General features: G+C 39.7%; 1 protein-coding gene across 2 annotated transcripts in view; it reads right to left on the reverse strand.

The window, feature by feature from the left end:
- ANTXR2 (ANTXR cell adhesion molecule 2) overlaps nucleotides 1-19,456 on the reverse strand; it is a 168,541-nt gene that overhangs the window by 147,738 nt on the left and 1,347 nt on the right. For both annotated transcript variants that reach the window (XM_050945162.1, XM_050945161.1), the window contains exons 2-7: nucleotides 17,474-17,545; nucleotides 14,494-14,565; nucleotides 7,552-7,633; nucleotides 6,261-6,368; nucleotides 6,087-6,155; nucleotides 5,070-5,150 (exon numbers count right to left, since the gene is read on the reverse strand). In XM_050945162.1, the coding sequence (XP_050801119.1) occupies nucleotides 5,070-5,150; nucleotides 6,087-6,155; nucleotides 6,261-6,368; nucleotides 7,552-7,633; nucleotides 14,494-14,565; nucleotides 17,474-17,545 (484 nt within the window). The remainder of the gene's footprint in view (nucleotides 1-5,069; nucleotides 5,151-6,086; nucleotides 6,156-6,260; nucleotides 6,369-7,551; nucleotides 7,634-14,493; nucleotides 14,566-17,473; nucleotides 17,546-19,456) is intronic.

Genomic DNA, 19,456 nt, shown 5'->3' on the forward strand with positions numbered 1-19,456 from the left:
AGAGGGATCATTGGCCGAGTAAAATCCCACCCAATGAGAGTAAGGGTCTGAGAATCTGGCCCGCATTATTTCACTCTATTAGTAACACTCTATAAATCAATCCCTCCAGGTCCTCCCATCCCCAATCACGGTTGCTGCTCTTTGCTAAACTTCTTCCAATTTGTCAATATACTTTCAGTAGTGAGGTGTGCACACCTGACGGCGAGACTGAAGGCACATTTCCGCTAGAGCAGTGTATAGACAGACTATGACCATTCTGCCCCCTGGCATGATGCCTCTCCATGCTAGGTGACGAACTTTGGATTTCATATCTATTTTGTAATCTTAATTTTGCTTTTCCAGCCTAATTTTTGTGTTTTCTGAGAAAGCTACAATTTTCTCTTCATGGGAGTGGGTTTCATCCCATGCTAAATGGACCCAGTCCATTTGGAATCTACTCAGTTTTAAAAGATTTGCTCAAAGTTGTTTATATTCATAAATAATGTATATGGTTTGACAATCAAGTTGGACTGTTTTTAGAACGGTGTTTTTCTCTCCCTCCTTCCTGTATGAAAGCTCCTGAACTTACTCTACAGGGGAAACAGTAAAATTGACTATACACAAAATAATCAATTAAAACAACAGAGACAAATATTGCTCTCTCTAATCAACTTCAGTTATAATAACCTTAGGTACAACCTGTTACAGCAGAAAAATGTTCAGACGGAGGGTTTTTTTTAAAGCTGTTTCCCTTTTAGTATCTGTTAAGCATCAAGTTCCTGTAGCCTTATCTGATAAGTGTTTGGGGTTGTTTTAAACATGAGAGCATATTTTACTTCCCATATTATGCACTGTCAACTCATAATATGAAAGCTAAGTGATGTCTAATTATTGCTGGTCACATACTTTAATGAAGTTACTAAAGAGATACCCATATTTTAAAACAAATGTTACATTTAAACAGGGCCGGCTCTAGCCATTTCGCCGCCCCAAGCACAGCGGCACGCTGTGGGGGGCGCTCTGTCACTCACAGGTCCCATGGCTCCGGTGGATCTCCCGCAGACGTGGCCGCGGAGGGTCCGCTGGTCCCGCGGCTCCGGTGGACCTCCCACAGGCGTGCCTGCGGATGCTTCACCAAAGCCACGGGACCAGCGGACCCTCTGCAGGCACGCCTGCGGGAGGTCCACTGGAGCTGCCTGCCACCCTCCCGGCAACCGCCAGAGCGCCCCCCGTGGCATGCCGCCCCAAGCATGCACTTGGCGTGCTGGGGTCTGGAGCCGGCCCTGCTTTTAAAGGCATACTCTGTTCCAGTTCTGCTCTCAGAAACAACCATGCAACTTCCACTCACTGCACCAAAAATCCGTGGGAGTCCTGCATGCACATGTGAAGATAGAATCAGGACCCTTTCGTTTATTTTGTTTTTCAGAACCAGGTTATTCAAGCAATTTAGATCCTGAGACCACATGCTCAACCGTGCACAGTGTCCGTAATGGAACATCCCACAAACACAGGTGAAACTCAAAATGTGAACCTTTCTGCAAGCTGGAGAAAAGTCTAGATCAGGTCAGATTGGTTTAAGATTTGGAGTGCAGCCTCCCAATCATGTGGACCCTGAGGAACAAGCAGCAGGAGAGACCCACTCCCATGCAGGCCAAGATGTCCAAGGACTGCTGCCTCCTTGCTGGCCCCCTTCCTTTGAGATCCTTGTCACCTATCCCCACTGGAAGAGCAGTACAGCAATGGAGTGGAGTCCCCAGTCAGTACAACAGCAGCAGGGAAGATGGTCCTAGCAAAGTGAATTCCGTTTTCAAATCGATACGATTTACAGCTGGGTATCTACTGGAATAACAAAGGCTCCACCACGGAGGACATCTCAGTGAGTGCCTGCTCCCCTGCTCACCCCATCAGCCTGAAGAACCCCAACCCTGTGGAGCTCCAACACAAGAACTTCGTTAGGAAGACTAGGATTTGGGGGGGAGGGAAAGAGATTAAAATGTAGGCCGCATCTGGCTCCCAGCTCTGTGCTTTAATCACTAGAGCCTGCTGCTTCTTCTCAGTAGAATGCTTCCACAACAATGTTCATTTCAGAATCAGTTCAAACCATTAAGAAAATAGAGCTAAAGCTGTAAAACTTCCAGATGTGTATAAATAGGACTGTTTCCAATACAACTTTTTTTAGAACAAGCTTGATTCTTACGCGACTTCATGAAGAACAGTTATACTCGTGGTTGAGATTTTCGAAGCTGCATCTAAGGGATTTGGATACTCAATTCCTATTCATATTAATGGAAACTGGGCACCAGGATCTCCTAGGAAACTTTGAAAATCTCAGCTTGGGGTTATCTTTTTAAGGACCTGAACAACTCCTCAAGCACATGCTAAAGTCCCACTGAAGTGTTCTAAGTTAAACACTTCCCGAATCAGGACATGGATCCTCCAATGTACTGGCCAGCTCCTTGAAATGTGCTCACCATCCTTTAACTCCTAACAAAGACCATAGGTGTTCAAGATGGTCAGCGCCTCAGAAGAGCTGCTCAGCAGCTTCCGACACTGCTCCCTAGAACACTGATGTGGTTATCACACTCTAAATGGCCATTCCTGAATGATGCTTTAATAGAGAAGAAATATGTTAATTAAATCCCATCCATCAGAAAAGATTTGAGCTCCTCATATGGTACCAAAATATCACACTGTGAAAGCAACTGTGCACTCCTAAACTCTTAAATCTCACATTGCCACTGTATTTATTCTGTTTGCTCATGAAGCCATACTTCCACATAATTATCAGCCAAACTAAATCAGTAAACCATTCCTGATAGGGTAACCAACTCGCCTTAGCATTTTTCTTTTAAGCTACTAGACTTTCTGCATAGATTTATTTACTCTGACAACTTTGTTCATTTGATACTTTGTAAAGCTGGATATTAACAATGCCAGAAAAGCTTACAGAACTTCATGTGAGTTATCATCGCACAGAAGTATGCATAAATAAAATAAATTGTTCAAATACAGTATATGGGGATATTATTCAAAAGAAATATGGCACAATACATAGATGGGTAAATCCTTACTGACTTCATTGGAAATTGGAACAAGTAAAAACTGAAAAAGAACTTCAGGATTTGGGCTAGAATTTTTCTAAAGTTATGTTTATGTTGCACTGCACACTACTGGTGTGAGCATGGGGAGTATATGTAGCTACACACCACAATGAAAGGCAGGTGGTGGCTACATGCATCAGTGAAAGGCTCTGGCAGTGGGAAGGTAGCAGAGAAAGGCCCCAGCAGCTGCCCCCAGCCTTTCCCTTCCCCACTGCCTCTCTGTCAGAGCCTTTCCCCCTACCGTCTCCACAGTCTTTCCCTGTGGTGGAAAAAGTTAGCCAAAGACCCATTATCAATTTATGGATGTTTCAATCACTGCCCTAGAAAGGAGCAAGTGATATTGACAGTGCCCCACTGTCCAGCTTCCACATGGATAACATTTTCCAGGGAGAAAAACGGATGCCAATGGATTTTTCAGATTGCTTCTCAAAGCATTTAAATCCTTGAAGTTGGAGTCACTGGCAGAGGAAATGGCCCTTAAAGTCTTCAAAATAATGACTAACAGGCATTCCCTAGCGTTTGCCACATGGATTTACTATCTCTTAAGGGATATGAAGTAAGAGCCTGAATAGACTGATTGCATCTCTTTAGACTGGACGAGGAATCTCGTGAAACAAAATAACAGCAAAGAGAAGAACAATAGTTTAATCTATACCAGTAACTTCTAGAGAAAAAACACATTATTCTATGGAAAAGTTCACGATTTCATAACTTAGTTATAAGTAGTGTCCTTTGTTTAAAAAAAAAAGGGAGGGCAGCAGTGAGGTCTGTCTGGGAAGAGAGCTTCATTCATTAGTATATTTAGAGGCTCACATTTGACATTCAGTTTGCACTATTTTCCTTTATGAATAAAAGCTGTATTGAACAACATATGGAGCTTAAACCAGCTTGAGATCACTGCCTATCACGCTGACCAACAGTCGCACTGTTTCCTTTTACTCCTCTGTCTGTCTGCATCCATCTGTTGTCTTTTGCCTTATACTCCAATAGCAAACTTTTTGGGGCAGGGACAGCCTTTTTGTTCTCGGTTTGCACAGCACCCAGCACAGCGCGGTCCTGGTCCATGGCCAGAGCTCCTATGCACCTACCACAACACAAATCATTAACAACAACCAACATCATCTTTTAAGGCACTGGTGCTCTGACAACTATCCAAACTACCCAGAATTTCCTCTAAAACCAAACATGTAAGTTATGGCCCATACAACTGAAGATGCCTACTTGACCGAACTAACTCAAATATAGCCTCCCCACTGACCACATCAAAATCATGAACCGCGTCTCTTGGCTTCATCCCTTCATGTCCCTTTCAAACACATCACTGCAAATCAGTTTGTTCACCTACACTCATTAACGGGACCCTTCGGTGAAATGCATAAATGCAGGAGTAACAAACCAAAGTAAAAGACTGTGTTCTTACAGGGGGGAAAAAGGTGGGTAAAAGCAGAGGCCAAAGTGATGCTTCCAGAATACTTCCATATTCTTACTAATTTCTGGTTAGTACCATAACTAGCTTATGGAATACTTTAAAACCAGTTGTTCTCAAACTGTTTTGAATAGCTGTACCACATCACCAGGCTAAGCCCTTAACTGTAAAAGTTTCCACCTCATCCCCTTGATTTAGGAAAACTCACCTATGCTTGCATTTTGCTAACTCTATACTGAGCCAGACCACATGCAATTCAGTGGATGGCAGGCAATAGCAACGTATGGAAATGCGTCACTAAGGTACGTAGGGTAAGTGTATTGTAGATACCAGTGACTGGGAACTTTGAATTTAGGGCCCAATTCAGCTCAATGAAATCAATGGAAATGGAGGGCTCTCTGCAACTTTTAGGATGCAACCAGCTCCTTGCAGGCCTTTAGACTAAACCTAGCTAATTATAATGCAATTGCCTTCCTGGCAAAAACCAAGCCTCCACAGAAATCAAGAAATTGACTTGAAAAATCCATCAAAAGTTCTGAGAACGTGTGCTCAATAATACTCACAGAATTAATTATTCCTTTAAGCGCTTGGAATCCTCCAGTGACAGGGAAGACTTGTTCTTTTGTATCAGCAATTTTTTCAAGCTTTGGAAAACAAACACAAATAACTTGGCAGACCAAACACGTTGCACAATATTTTTCAGCCTGAAAATCTAAACGTCGGTCTAAAAGCAACAGGCTCTATCATTCAGCAAGAGAATGAAAATCCTAGATCCCAGGGATGTTCTGGCCCAGAGTTAAAGAGAGCAGTTATGGTTTTTCTGAGCAGGAGTAATTGCTGCAACATGACATGCAGCTAATCCCACTGTATGGTAACCACTCAAATTCAGATAAAACCAGAGTAAGGGGATCCCTAAATACAGACCATTTCAGACAATCATTTTACTTCTCTTCTTGGAGTGGAGTTAAAAATCAGCACTAAAACTGAGAGAGTGCGCGCGAGAGAGAGAGAAGTGGTGCAAACATTCTGCTTCCCCATTTGCTTCATCTTACTTTACAAAGTCTTCTCGCATACCCTTTCTTTAAGGTTCCTTCTGAACACTTTTCCATTTAAAGTCCAAGTCTTCCTACTCCATTTACATCTGCTCTATAGTGCTAATTCTGCAAAGGATCAGCTTATATGAGCACAGGACCTAAAAAAAACAATAGTCCTTTTGTTTTCCAAAACAAAGACTATTGTCCCCCGTCAACTCAAAGCTTATCTATAGTCACTGTACTCATGGAAGCTGTGGTCCAAACTGGTTAACATTTGAATGGAAAGTTTACCTAAACTATCTGGTCTAGGTAGCTATCAATAATTGTAATTAATTTCTGAGAGATCTTTTCTCTAACAGAACAGTGGCATCCACTCATTCTTTTTACTTCTATTAATAAGTAAATGTCTAAGTATCTACTTCCTGCTCTGGGGAAGATATTGCACGATTCCAACATAAGTACAGTACATTCATCTACCACAGTGATGGCTGCCTTATAAAAACTTGAATTACGACATTAAATTAGTAATAACAACAATGCACTTACTTGTTCTTGTTTAAAATCAAGGACCCCAACACAGTAAACTCTAGCCCCTAAACTTCTGGCCTTATTTGCCTGTTCCAAAATAGAATGAAGAAAGAAATACACTATTTACACACCAGGCTATACACACACAAAAACACAGCCGAATGTAATAGACAGTTGCAGTTCAGTACTCACCTCTTTTTCTGCATACAAGGGGATCTGACCATCCAATTTACCATCTGTCAAAGCAATTATTATACTGGAGAACTTTGAGCCTCCTGCACCCTCAATTTGTTGATTTGCCTGAAAATGAACAATAATTATCCAGTTTGCAGTCATACTCGAACTCAGAACCAAGGTGCTTCTACTAAATGAATGTGGCCCTCTGAAACAATCCGAAAAAGACTGAGTGATCAAATCCATCCCTAGAACTCACCTCTTCAATCAATCCCCCGTCTCCCCTTTACCTATTATCCTTTCATTAATTTACACCGGAGTTGGATCACGGCCTTGGACTGTAACTTGTTTAGGCTAAGGAGCATGACCAACATTTTCCAAAGTTACAAGTGACTTTAAGAGCCCCAGTGTTTGGGTAGTCAAACCGACACACATTTAAAGCGGAATGATTTTCATACTCTGCAATTTCTGATGATCATGTCCCTTTAAGGGGTCTCACTTTCAATATTGCAAACCCCAAACCTTCAAAAATCATTAGACAGGCTCCAAAATATAATGAAATCAGATTTAAAAGAACAAGGTTTTTTTTAAACAACAAATTTGGGGTTCTTTATATTTGTGTTCTAATTTTTCAGCCCTTTACGTCAGTCACAGTGTCAATCTTTTCCCCACAACTGTGATGGCTAGAAACTACTTTTTCTTTTTGATGAAAAGTTAGATTCTCACAGATTCCCTGGTCCTCAGGACCTGGGTCTTTAAATTAAACATCAAATATTCTGAGACTCTCAATACATAGTTAACAACACAGCCAACTGGATACCCAAAAATTTAGGAAGCTAAAATCACTAGCCCTATGGAATATTTTGGCCGTGTCTTTATCTATGTTTATAAACAAACATGAAAATTGCAGATGCTCTATTAATGTTCTGTAATAATAATAATACTATAAAGCTGTGGTTATTTGCTATACTCAATTCTTTAACTGTTATACAGTGTTAGTTACTTATTCCATACGGGAGAACTAAGGTCCACCTCTTGAGTCTAGGAAACAATACAAAAGAAACTTCATAAGGCAAACCTCACGGGATTTCCAAGCCCCTACATGGGTTTTTTCTCCTACCAGAACAATCTTTGCTTGAGTAAGGACTCTGGGATTTGGCCCTTAAAGACTATTGGATATAAGATCCAGTAACAAAAAAAATGCATGCAAAATGTTTTAAATGCATATTGTTTTGTTGTTACTTCAACACGGCATTCAAGTCATAGGAGAACAGACTTTTATTTCAATTATAAGAGTATTAACACTTACTAGTTTTAATCCTTCGTGCATGTATGTATCACCAGCTGGCTTTACACTACGTAAATTTTTAAGGCCTTCCATGATTACATTTCTGCAAATAATTAGAAAACAAGACCAAAGGTTGTTCAATCAATAAATGATGCTAAAAATCACATTGACAACTGGCAAAAGTAACAGGTTTTGATGTTCTGTACGTCCTATTGTATAAAAGGGCTACAGCATGACCCTGAAATTAAAACATGCAAAAAAAAAAATCATTCAGCTCATAAACATTGTGCAGAGACAAATTTAAAACCACAACAAAAGCTGTGCTTTGGTAACAAATATAGTATGCCTAAGTTACGCCTTGCTTTGGGGACTCAAAGAATCAGATCCAGGAGGAATGTTTCCGATGGAGCTTATACTAAAAACAAAGGTCCATGCACCAACTCTGAAACAGTTCACTAGAAATGGTGTCATACTTTTAGAAGTTTACTTAGCTTGCTTGCCTGCATTTACTTAGCTTTGAGGCATACGTAAATTAAAAAAGAATCCACCAAGATCCACAACTTTATTTCTGCAAGCAGCATAATGGAATGATAACCCTCATAAATACTGACAGGAGGTCATTCATGAGCCGGAAGGTGCTAAAACGGTATGACAATATTGAATTAAAGTACGTTTTCTAAATAAAAAAAAAAAATCTGTTCATTCTTTCAGCATCTGTAGGATGTTCTTGTGATTAAGGCAATGAACTGGGATTCAGGAGAGCTGCGTTCAATTCCTGGCTTTGCCACAGACTTTAAGTGTGAGACCTTAGGGAAGTCATTTAACCTTTATGGGTTGCAGTTCCTCATTTATAAAAAAGGGACAACATTGTTTCTCTGTTTTACTGGAAAACCAAAAGAATAAACCCACCAATGATGGTGAGGTCCTCAGATACTATGGGGATGGGGCTGTGGAAGTAAATAGGCAGAAGTAAAGGAAATATTTTGAATGCAGTCACTAGCAGCAAAACTCAAAGGATTAAATTAAGAGGGCCACAGCCTCAGGTTCTCAGTCAGTTTTCACTTGGGCAAATGTCTAATGAAGTCAATGGGTATTTGCCCTAGTAAGGAGACTGTCATACGGTCCAGAATGCACAGAATACAACAAGTACAGATGACAATGAGGGAGAGTGAGGGATTGGCTAGGAAAGTATTTCCAGACTGCATGAAACCCTTCCTTAGGGCAGACAAAGAAAGAAAGAATTGGAACACCACCCGGCCCGAATGCCATGCACAAGTAATTTGTTCCACTGATTAAGTTTCTCTGTGTTTAGAAGCTTTATTCCAGAAGTGCAATATGTAGATGTAAATTTCAATTTGCTTTCAGCAACTGATATCCATATTGACAGTTGCAACTGCAAAGGAAGAGATTCTGTGTTAAATAGATGGACGAGAACAAGTTACGTAAGGCAATACAATCTGTTTGATCCAAATATTTTACATTCAGCATCTATAGAAACAACTTGAAACTGATTATGTCTGAATGCAGATTATAAGCCACATACTTAGTGTTTGCCAGAAATGAGTGGCAGCATGTCCACAGGCATTAACGTTCTGCTTGCCAAGAAACAAACAGCAATTGAAGTTCCAGTTTCTGAAACAGATTTCATACTGCAAAAATAGCTCTCGAACAATCAGCTCAGTTTTATCCAGTATGTCTCATGACCAGGCCTCACAGGACACTCTGGCACCTCCAGGCCTCTTTTTACAGTTGGTTCTGGTAAAATCTTTGGCAACAAAAACTGTCACTTCTGCAGCAGCAGGGAGCAAGTCACCATCTATCTTCCAGTAGCAAAGCAGGCATTGTAACAAGGAGGTTCATGCTGCCATCACCTTCCCCCCTACCCACTCCCAGAATTATCCAGAAGTCCGTGCCTCTCCCCCGTTATGTACCTGTTGATGTAGCCATCAGATTGTAAATTGTTCAGGGCAGGGAGCGTCTTTCTATGTGTTTGCACAGTGTCTACCATACTGGGGCTAGGATCGCTGGTTGGAGTCCCTAGGCCCTGCTGCAGTACAAATAAATAATAACCATAACAATAAATTATAGAGCTCTGCAGGCCTCTCTTATGATTTAAGTCACACAAAAGGGTGGGGGTGGGAATATCAATCCATTCACTACAGTCTGTAACTTGCAGCCTGTCTGTGTTTGGGCTGAATGATTACAAATATAACATCTCTTCTCAATTCAGCATATGTGCCGCATCACACCTCTGTCTTTTAGAAAAGGCACATTACATCTACAATAGCTACCCTGTCTGTTCTTTCTTGTGTGCTTCATAATTACTTAAATAATTCCTCCACAAGCAGCATAAAGCAAGTAACATCATTCTTACAAGGCTTCCATCATGTCTCGTCTAAACTAGATTGTAAACTCCTACGATCGAGGACCATCGGTGAAATCCTGGCCCTCTGAATTCAATGGGAGTTTTGCCATTCACACCATGTCTTTCCTCTCGATGGTCCTAGTTCTGCTTCCCTTTCTCATGGTGAATAGTACTCTCCCAGGAGTACACCCATTTATTTCAGTGGGTCTATTCATGAACTCAGGTGCGATTTAATATGAGTAAGGGTGGCTGAATCAGGTCCGATGTGAGACTTAAAGAATACTGTTCGCAGAGGAGCCAAACTCTGCACTGATTGCACTGCCGTCACTGGGACTGCGTGGTGTACGACTCAATTCAGAATTTGGTCTAGACAGTCTAATGATGCAACAGTACTAAGCACTGAGACCCAACGTAAAATAAACTACAACATACCAGCATCTGCCATTGGCTGAGTCCACACCTTGACTTTCCCTCTTTAGTTGGTCTAGTGTAGCTATGCAACTCTTCATGCGGACTGAATTATTACATGGCATTTATCAGCTGAACAGGTGCTGACAACACTGGAAGCCGTAGTCCAGACAACCCAACCGCTACTGACACTGTTTTTGACACCGTGTCATGTAACCCTGCCTTGATATAGCACTGAAAATGGTGTCATCAGCCAGTGGCCTGTCCACATTAGGGCTCTGAATGTTGCTAACAAGTTAGCAATTTTAAAAGTCTTTCTAATGAAGACAAGACCATAGATGGTACTCTGTCAAGATACATGGCCTGATTCAATGTCCATTAAAGGCAGTGGATACTACAGACTTCCATCAACTGGATCAGGCCCCTACAAGGATATGTCACATAAAAAGAAATAGACTGACTTCGCAGCAGGTATCAACTTCCTTTGCATTGGTGTGAACAAATGTATTTCTGACAGGCACAAAGAGATGGAACAAAATGTTACTTGATAGTGATGGAGAGCACATCTGAAAAAATATGCTGAAGAAACTGCTGAATGCCAGTTCCTGCTAGAGAAAGGCTTTGCCCTTGGAAATAAATACTGCTCAGGTCAGCGTTGGCTGGAATTGTCTGCTGCATAAGCCTCAGGTCACACAAGTTAAATTCGACAGAGGATTATTCTGATTTGTGAACCTGAGTTTTCATAAAAATTGATGAAGTTTTTCAAATTGGGGCTCTAAGTTCTTTTAGGCCAGTTCCAATTTCATATTTATTTACCATCCCACTCTGACATCTCGTATTATTAATCAGGATAGCTTGAGTACATCACCATCAACAGGCCTTTGAGAGTACACTCTGATTCCCAATAAGTACATCATCCAAAAATGTGTATGAGGGATTGTCAACATTTTCTCCAACAAAATGCAGCCGTGACATCAAATTGCTATAATCCAACAGTTGTATTAGGAAGCACACACGCACTTGTTGAAGGAAAAAATGTGTCATTTGACAAAAACAGAGAAGTTTTATGGCATATCTGTGCACAATATGCTCCACGCGCTACCTAGAATAACCCCTGCACATCCCCCTCCTCAACTGAATCACATAAATTAACGAGAACCTCCCTACCTACATGTGCTTTTTACACATTTTAGCTCAGATAATAAATGCAAACTTCCCACAAAACTCCCTTCCAGTGGTAACTGGCCAATTTTCAGTGATGTGATACTATGCGTTTCTACAACAACATTTGGGGCTCATTTGTCATCTCAGTATGAAAAAGGTGGGTAACTGGAAAACTAGGTGCACCTTCTGAATGTTACACGTGCAGCACAACAGCCTGTATACTGCTCTGGCCGGCTACATTCTGGCAGACCTTTCATGCTAAAATAAATAAGAGTAAAGTTAAACATGTAGAAATGCTTTGCTGGGTTGGGGCTTGCGTGTATTCACGATATGCATGTGTAACTGAATATGGAAAAAGCCCATTCTGGCACATACCATAAATGCATACATAAAGACTGGGGGCCTGATCCTGTGGTCCTCACTCATGCAAAGTATTCAGTAACAGCAAATGGAGTTCCACATAAATGAAGACACCAGGATCACACCATACATATGACCAAAGGTCTGAGTCAAACACTATTTACAGTTGGCAGAAGCTAAGATATGGAAACGACAGTTATATCTGGCAGCACACAGCCAGCCACAGGAGTATACTAAGTCTATTGTGATGTCTGTATCATGTGCTTTTCCTAGCCACCGGTTTTTGATAAAATTATACTGTTCTGTGCCTAAAGAGGATTTTAATGTCCAAGGCTGTCCATACGGCACTTCTCACCAATACGAAGTTCCAGTTAACTTTAGGCTTTTACTTCTATGGTGTATTCATACCATGTGTGTCAATACAGTTGAAATACGATGTAAAAATCAGCATGAACTGTACTTTGTAAAGGATTAGCATTCGACTCATTAAATTAAAACACAGTAAAACTTCACTGACGTGAATGAATGACTCGTTGTGATTCACTGAGATTTGTGAATTAGCAAGTAACAAAACACAATTCACAACAAATCAAAGATACTGTGCCAATAAATGGTACTAAGTCCCTAATACTGTATGTGCTGAGCCCCTCATCTTCTGCTGGAGCCAATGGAAGTCAAAGATGCTGAGTTGTTCTCAGCTGTTGGACCCCTTAATATCGAGAATCAAAGTTTTTCAAAGCGTATCTGCATTAAAAATATCTCTACTCAGTCATCTACGTACAGTTACTGTGATTATTACCCATCTTCCTCATCTTCTTTTGCACCCTCCAGTGAAACACAAAAGGGTAATTTTTTTCTGTATTTGCGTGCACCGATGCCTCAGGAAATATTGAATGACAGAAGTGAAAGGAAGAGGAACTCACTTGAAACAAAATGTGCTCCTTCAGAACTTTCCTTTCTAGAACTGATTTTCATAGAAAAATATGTTGTAACTCCCTCACACGACTGAGAACATACTACACCGACTCACTGAAACAGCACTTGTCCTTATGTGGAGGGATGCCAAAATTCTGCCTAGGCATTCAAAATAGTGTGAACTACTGTATCAGTTGTGACTGTCAGTGTTCAGGAAGGATATATGGCATTGAAAAGAATTCAGCGTCCATTGAAATCAAGAGGAAGAAACTCCTATTGACTTCAACAGGGTGTTTTAGGCCTGCTGCAGCACATCTCCTGCACTCTCTGAAGTAATTTAGGGTTGTGATTTATAACCTCACACCTCTCTACATCCGCCTATAGCGTAGTCCAAAAATTCAAGTCAAGTCAATTTTTAAAATCAGGCCACTTTTTCAGCTGCCAAAGTATGGATTTGGAAGAATAATTTGAGGCACCCAGTTCTGCAAATCTTGCCTTATACCTCTGGTAATAATATTGTTTTCTTGACTTGCTTATTATAAAAACCAATAAACGAACTGAACATGATAAATCATGCCTTAGTGCTACACAGTACGCTGACTCAATTGCAAGGAGTCAGGGAGAGAGGAACGCCTTACTTCAGTCCCTCACAAGTTGTGTATGTGGCTTTTTAATTACTTCACAAATTGTTTATAATCCAAGAATTGTTCCTTATATGACTTGAAATGACCTACCCACCAGCATTTTCTCAAAGTACTTAACTGCTCTGTTTTGGGGCTTTTCACGCTATTTTGACATGGTTCAAAAGGCACGTGTGGGAAAAATATCAGAGTTTTCAGTAGTTTGACATGAGAGCAATCTAGAGTGGTGACCCTTGAAAACACTGCAATGACTCTCTGCAGGAAGCAATGTTCTGTAATGTAGATTTCCTGTTGTTTGTGATGTGACTTTTTCTACTAGTTCACTTTGCAACAGTCTGCCCTTCTAACGGTGTATTTTTCTCTTCTGTTTCCTTTTTTTTCCTTCCTAGCTTTCCCTCCAACCTTTCCCTGACTTTCCCAGAGGTGGTCATTTTTTCTTCCCTTTGAAAACAAAGCAAGCAGTCTCTTCTTATGCCAGCATGGGTATGCAAATCAAATGACAAGAGGTGCTGCAAACAACTCCTCAACCCTCTCTTCAACTCAAGGCTATAAACAGCAACTACAAGGTCCATCAGACCTCCACTGATTCAGGGTGGTTCCAGATACCAGCACACTGTCTAATGCCTATCTGGAAATCAATAATACTTTTTTCAGAATTTTTATTTTAAAATAATCTTGGTTTTATGTTCCTTTTCATATCAAATGTAACATTTATCAGAGACATTAATTTAATGTAACAAGGTGTGCCTTGAATGCAGCATTTACACAAAGCTTCTGCATCCGTGATTTCAGTTTACAAAGATGAGCAAGCATCATTATCTCCATTTTGCAAATGAAGAAACTGAAGCATAGGGAGGTGAAGTGATTTGCCCGTCATGACACATCAAGACAGTGGCAGAACTGAGACAAAGAACCTAGATCATTTGACTCCCTCGCTCATTCCGACCTAGCGGACCATCCATTGAGATGTTCACAAAAATAAACACAGACATGAACTGTTGCCTTATGATTCTGAGGTTTCCATACTGGCTGCCCCTTGAAAGTATCAATCATTTTGCTAACATCATCAGATCTAGTAAAAGCCCTAAAGACAAGGAATAATGAACTAACCTGTCTCCAGTTAATGGCATAATGGTCTGTGCTTGGGTGGAAAACACTATGAAGGATAATCTCATCCGGGGGCTTTTAAAGAAAAGAAAAATACATTTTAGACAAATGAAAAGAAAGCCTTGTCCAGTATATCCATCCATCCATCATCTTTTTGCCTCTCTTTATTAGCATTATTTTCATCATCTTATTTCCAAAGCATACACTTTCAAACTACAAATCAAGAATGCGCAGAAGAAAAAGGGAATTAATAAGCTGTTTACATCTTGCGCTCATACTTTTCTTGCCCTGGTGTTCTGCAAAATGCAGAAGCAAAATTATTGTTTTCTTTCTCGCTTTATCATAGGCGATAGATAAACACAAGTTAAACTGAGGTATTTAACCTCAACAATTCATGCACAGAACTGCAGTTTGCATATTGCAATATAATGAGGCTTCACATTTTTAAGGCATGCATGCACATTTTGGTACTCACCCAACTATGGGTGAGTATGCAACTCGGGGATGTGCACACACCCATTTTTGCACATGTGCAATTCTAATTTATGCACATGCACTGGCTGCTAAGGGCATTTTTGGACCTGTGCAAAAGCGAGCTTACATTTTAAAAGTTTGGGTCTGACACAATTTAAGACTTTTGACCAAATTCATATCAGGTGTGAGAAGGCACAACACTAGTAATATTAAAGTAGCAGCACACACTTATTCCAGGTCTGAATTTGGCTATTTCATTTCAAACAAAGTTTAATTATCTGCAGTTTCTCAGTGAGCAGGTTCGAATGTTCTTTAAAGATATTTGTAATAGATAAAAGCAATTCTCTCAAAAGGATTATTGGGCAAATGTATGCCATAATTAGCAATACAACCTAAACACAAAATTTAGTAAGGGAGCAATCTTTTCCCTTGATGTATATTCTTAACACTCTCTCATGTTAAGAGGAATTATACAACACACATCACTTGAAGACTAGCCCCTCCTAAGACTGATTGATGCTTTTGATGGCCAACACAGTGACATTTGTAAAACGGGTTCTAACAGCATCTCACCTCTACTTTTTGAAATCAGAACATTTTAATTTATAAATATATCCGAAAAACATACATTGAAAATTATTATAAGCTTCATAATATTTGCGTGGCTATGTGAATTTATTACGTTAACATTAATAAGGATAAACATCAGTATAATTTGAATTATTATATTTTAGTTCATGTGTGTTAATTTTTAAAACTTTTTGTTTGATCACACATATCAGAGAAATTATGTGAATATGTGACAGATCTGCAGCATGTTACTTTGATTTAAGGCACTGTCCTAGTCCTTCCACTGATGTTTTACCTGAGAAGAGACAAAAAACTCAGGCCCTTAAGTCTATTTAGTTGTCACAAGCAGTTGTCAAACAGACACCACAATGCTTTCAGTCTGAAATACTTTGGATAACATAAGCAGCTAATGAAGATCACAAGAGAGATCTTTTCATTTGAGATGTGAGTCCTTTGAGTTACCTCAGAGCTATGAATGGATTTGACTATTTGAATCGGTCATTAAGAAATACATAAAATATCCTCTTCATCAAACATCCTTTATTTCATTTCACTATCCAAGCATTCAGACTCTAGAGTGATGTGTGGGAGCAACATACCTACATACATACACAGTCATAGGCATGCAACACAGGAAATAAATGTGAGGTATTACTGCTGCAGGCCTACATCCTGCCAACCAATCAAAATGGAAAATAGATGCACAGCTCACACTAGTATCAGCTAATTTTTAGAATGACCCTGTTCAATGTTTTCACTGCATGCTGAACTGAATAGCCTCAGACAACTACTAAACAATTCTCTGTTGTTCTTTCCACAACTACTATTTTTAAATTTAAAAAAAAGGGATGGGGGGTCTGATTGTCATGTATAATACACCACTCGGGCAACATAAAAGAGCCTTAATATGGGTGTAAATCATTTAGAAAATCAGGCTCATATATTCTGGTTTTCTTCAGTTGATCCAGCCAGACCAACACTCTAATCCAGCTGTTGCAAAAGGGAGTGTCACTTGGCTGCAGAAGAGGATGCACCAGTGGCTTTGTAATGAACAAACACACCCTTTTTTCACCACTAACTGAAAGGAAGAATGGCCAAAGCCTCTTCAGAGTCTCTCTCTTTTTTAAACTTACAGAATGATTTTCAACTTTGTCACCCAGGCTTCTTTAAATAAAATGTGACCTTAGCAAGATGGATGGAAGCAATATTTAATTACGCAACCCTTATTCATGTCCTCTTCATTTGCTGGCCAAGCTTACAATTGCCTACTGTATTTCATTTTCCGCAGGAAAAAATTAACTCCCATAACATCCTGTATTCTGTGGGTGGTGGTTGTTTTTTTTTTTTTAAAGAAAGATGTTTCATTACACTAATTCTTAATTTAAACAAAAATATAACAAGCCAATTTGTAACAGCAACATTTGTCAGAGGAGAAGAATTGTTATTTATAAATAAAGTTTGTTGCATATATACAATGCATATATTGAACTGGTGCAAACTTTAAACACACGCCTGCATTTGAGAAGCAAAAGCGTTCCCTTACTTTCAGTCTGGATCACATATTCACTTTAAATTTCCTGATACCTTTATCGTGACCTCTAAAGTTAGGATAACGCTAAACAATAGATGCAAAGAAATAATATATCAGAATCCACTGATATTGTTTATGGGAGAAGCAATGTTAAAAAATAATCAAATCAGATATAAGAACAAATTAAGAATCCTGTATTTACAGATGCTTGCAGATTAACATTTTACTAAATTGTAAATATGGTGACATCATAAAGTGAGAGTTTATCATCCAGTTTATCTGACCACTAGAGTTCAAATGCTTTATATGCTTGTGAAAGGTTTACAGCTGATAACCTTCCAGGAGGATTTGTTTTGTAACATATCCCAGTATCAATTAAAAGCAGAAGCTACCAAAGGGAAAACATACCTCACAAATCTTTCTGTGAGTTGTTTTACAAAATCATAGATCTCAACCCAGTTCTGTGCTACACTCCCAGATCTGAAAAGAAAACAAAAAAACAAGATTAGTATGTTTTAGTTCAGGGAAAACAGACAAAGATTACAACTTAAATACTTCCATTCATTTAATTTTTTCAGGGGGAGGGAGGCAGGAATAGGTATTGCCATAATACATTACTATATTTCAAATGATCTCCAGCAGGCTCATGGTAGTTCTGCCACATCATCTTCCTGTGACAATCTGTCAATCTACTCATAGCATGATGCATTTAGCATACAGCACAATACAGAAAGCTGCACATGTCAGTTTTGCTATAATGTGCTTCTCTGTGAATCCCAGGTCCACAGATTAAAACAGAGACATTCACTCTCACAAATTGAGGGCCTGCATCTCACCTTTCTACCTTACCACTTTGCCTGCGGCACACTATGAACAAACTTTACCCCCCCACCCCGAAAGGGGATGGCAGGAGATGCAGATAACTAGAGCAGGTCCACAAAAAAAAATAGTTTACGGCACAGTTGTCTGTCAGAAAAAAACAGTTTTGGGGAGTTAAAAATCAAAACATTTTGTGGGAACGTGTCAGTTTCAATTAAATTTTCAATGGGAAAAGTTGAAATGATTCACTTTGATTTTCTCATTTTGTTTGATAATCATTATTATTTATGTTACTATAGCGCTTAGTGATGGACCAGGCCCCTTGTGCTGGGCACTGGATAAACAGAACAAAAAGACTTGTCCCTGTCCCAGAGAACTTACAATGTTGAAATGTTTCAATACAGTAAGAATGTTTCATTTTGAATTTATTGTTTCAGTTCATTTCTTTTATACTGTTATCACTTCACTCCTCTCACACGTGTCAACTCCTTTTCCCAGGTAGGTCAGAGGAGCTCATGATTCTTTGCCACACCCTCCAGTCCCTGGCACAAGCTGACAGGTCTTGGAGTTCCAGTTGTTTTCTCTTCAAACTTCTCTTGACAGAGTCTTTCCGTCCCATCCTTGGTCTTCCACATCCTTTCTTGCTGTCTTTATCCTCCCGTGCTCTGCTGGTCCTTGTTCTCCCATTCTTATCACATGTCCAGCCCACCTCAACCTTGCACTCTCCAGCCTATCGATCACTGAGAATCCCAAGTGAATCTTCCGTGCACACTCCATCTACCCTCCACGTGCCTGCCATTCTCCTCAGTACATTATTTTCTACTACCTGTATCTTCTTATCTTCCATTTCTGTAAGGCCCACCATTTCCAAACCAAACACATATTGCACACACTTTTCCATTGTTTGTTACTCAGTTGTCAGTTCTACAGTACTCCTGCTGCCCATGCACACTGGATTCCTCTTTTCAATTCTCCAGATCTCTCTCTGATGGCACCAAGTGCACTTCCCCCAAGTAGACAAATTCTTTCTTATGATTCAGCATCTCTCCTGAAACGTCAATCAACAGGTCTTCTTCCTCTTTCTCTACTTGAATAATTTCCGTCTGTTTTGTGCTTACTTTCAAACCATGATCTTCAAACACAGATGCTTTTATATGGCATTAAAATATTAATTCAATATTATATTTGTGCGTTGGATTTAATATTGTATTATAGTGTAATGTTTTGACATTACTGAAACAAAAAATGTTTACTTTATAAAATGAAGTATTTTGACATTATTGAAATAGAACATTTCAATGGCTCTGAATCAAATTTTTTCAGAATTTTTATTTTGTGGGAAAATTTGGTTTTGTGTTCTAGTTTGGACTGAAAACAAATTTCAGAATATCAGAATTTTCCATGGAACAGACATTCCATTCTTTGACCAGCTCTACAGATAGCCATTTTCCAGTAAGAGGTCTGACTGCTCTTGGCAAAAGAGAATCCTCCTCTCTTTCACAGAAGGCCACAAAGCAGATATCCTCACCATCTTCCAGCTCATGCAAATTCAAACCTCCAAAGACAATGCCA

Source organism: Gopherus flavomarginatus, chromosome 3 (assembly GCF_025201925.1).
Source record: "Gopherus flavomarginatus isolate rGopFla2 chromosome 3, rGopFla2.mat.asm, whole genome shotgun sequence".
NCBI lineage: Eukaryota > Metazoa > Chordata > Testudines > Testudinidae > Gopherus > Gopherus flavomarginatus.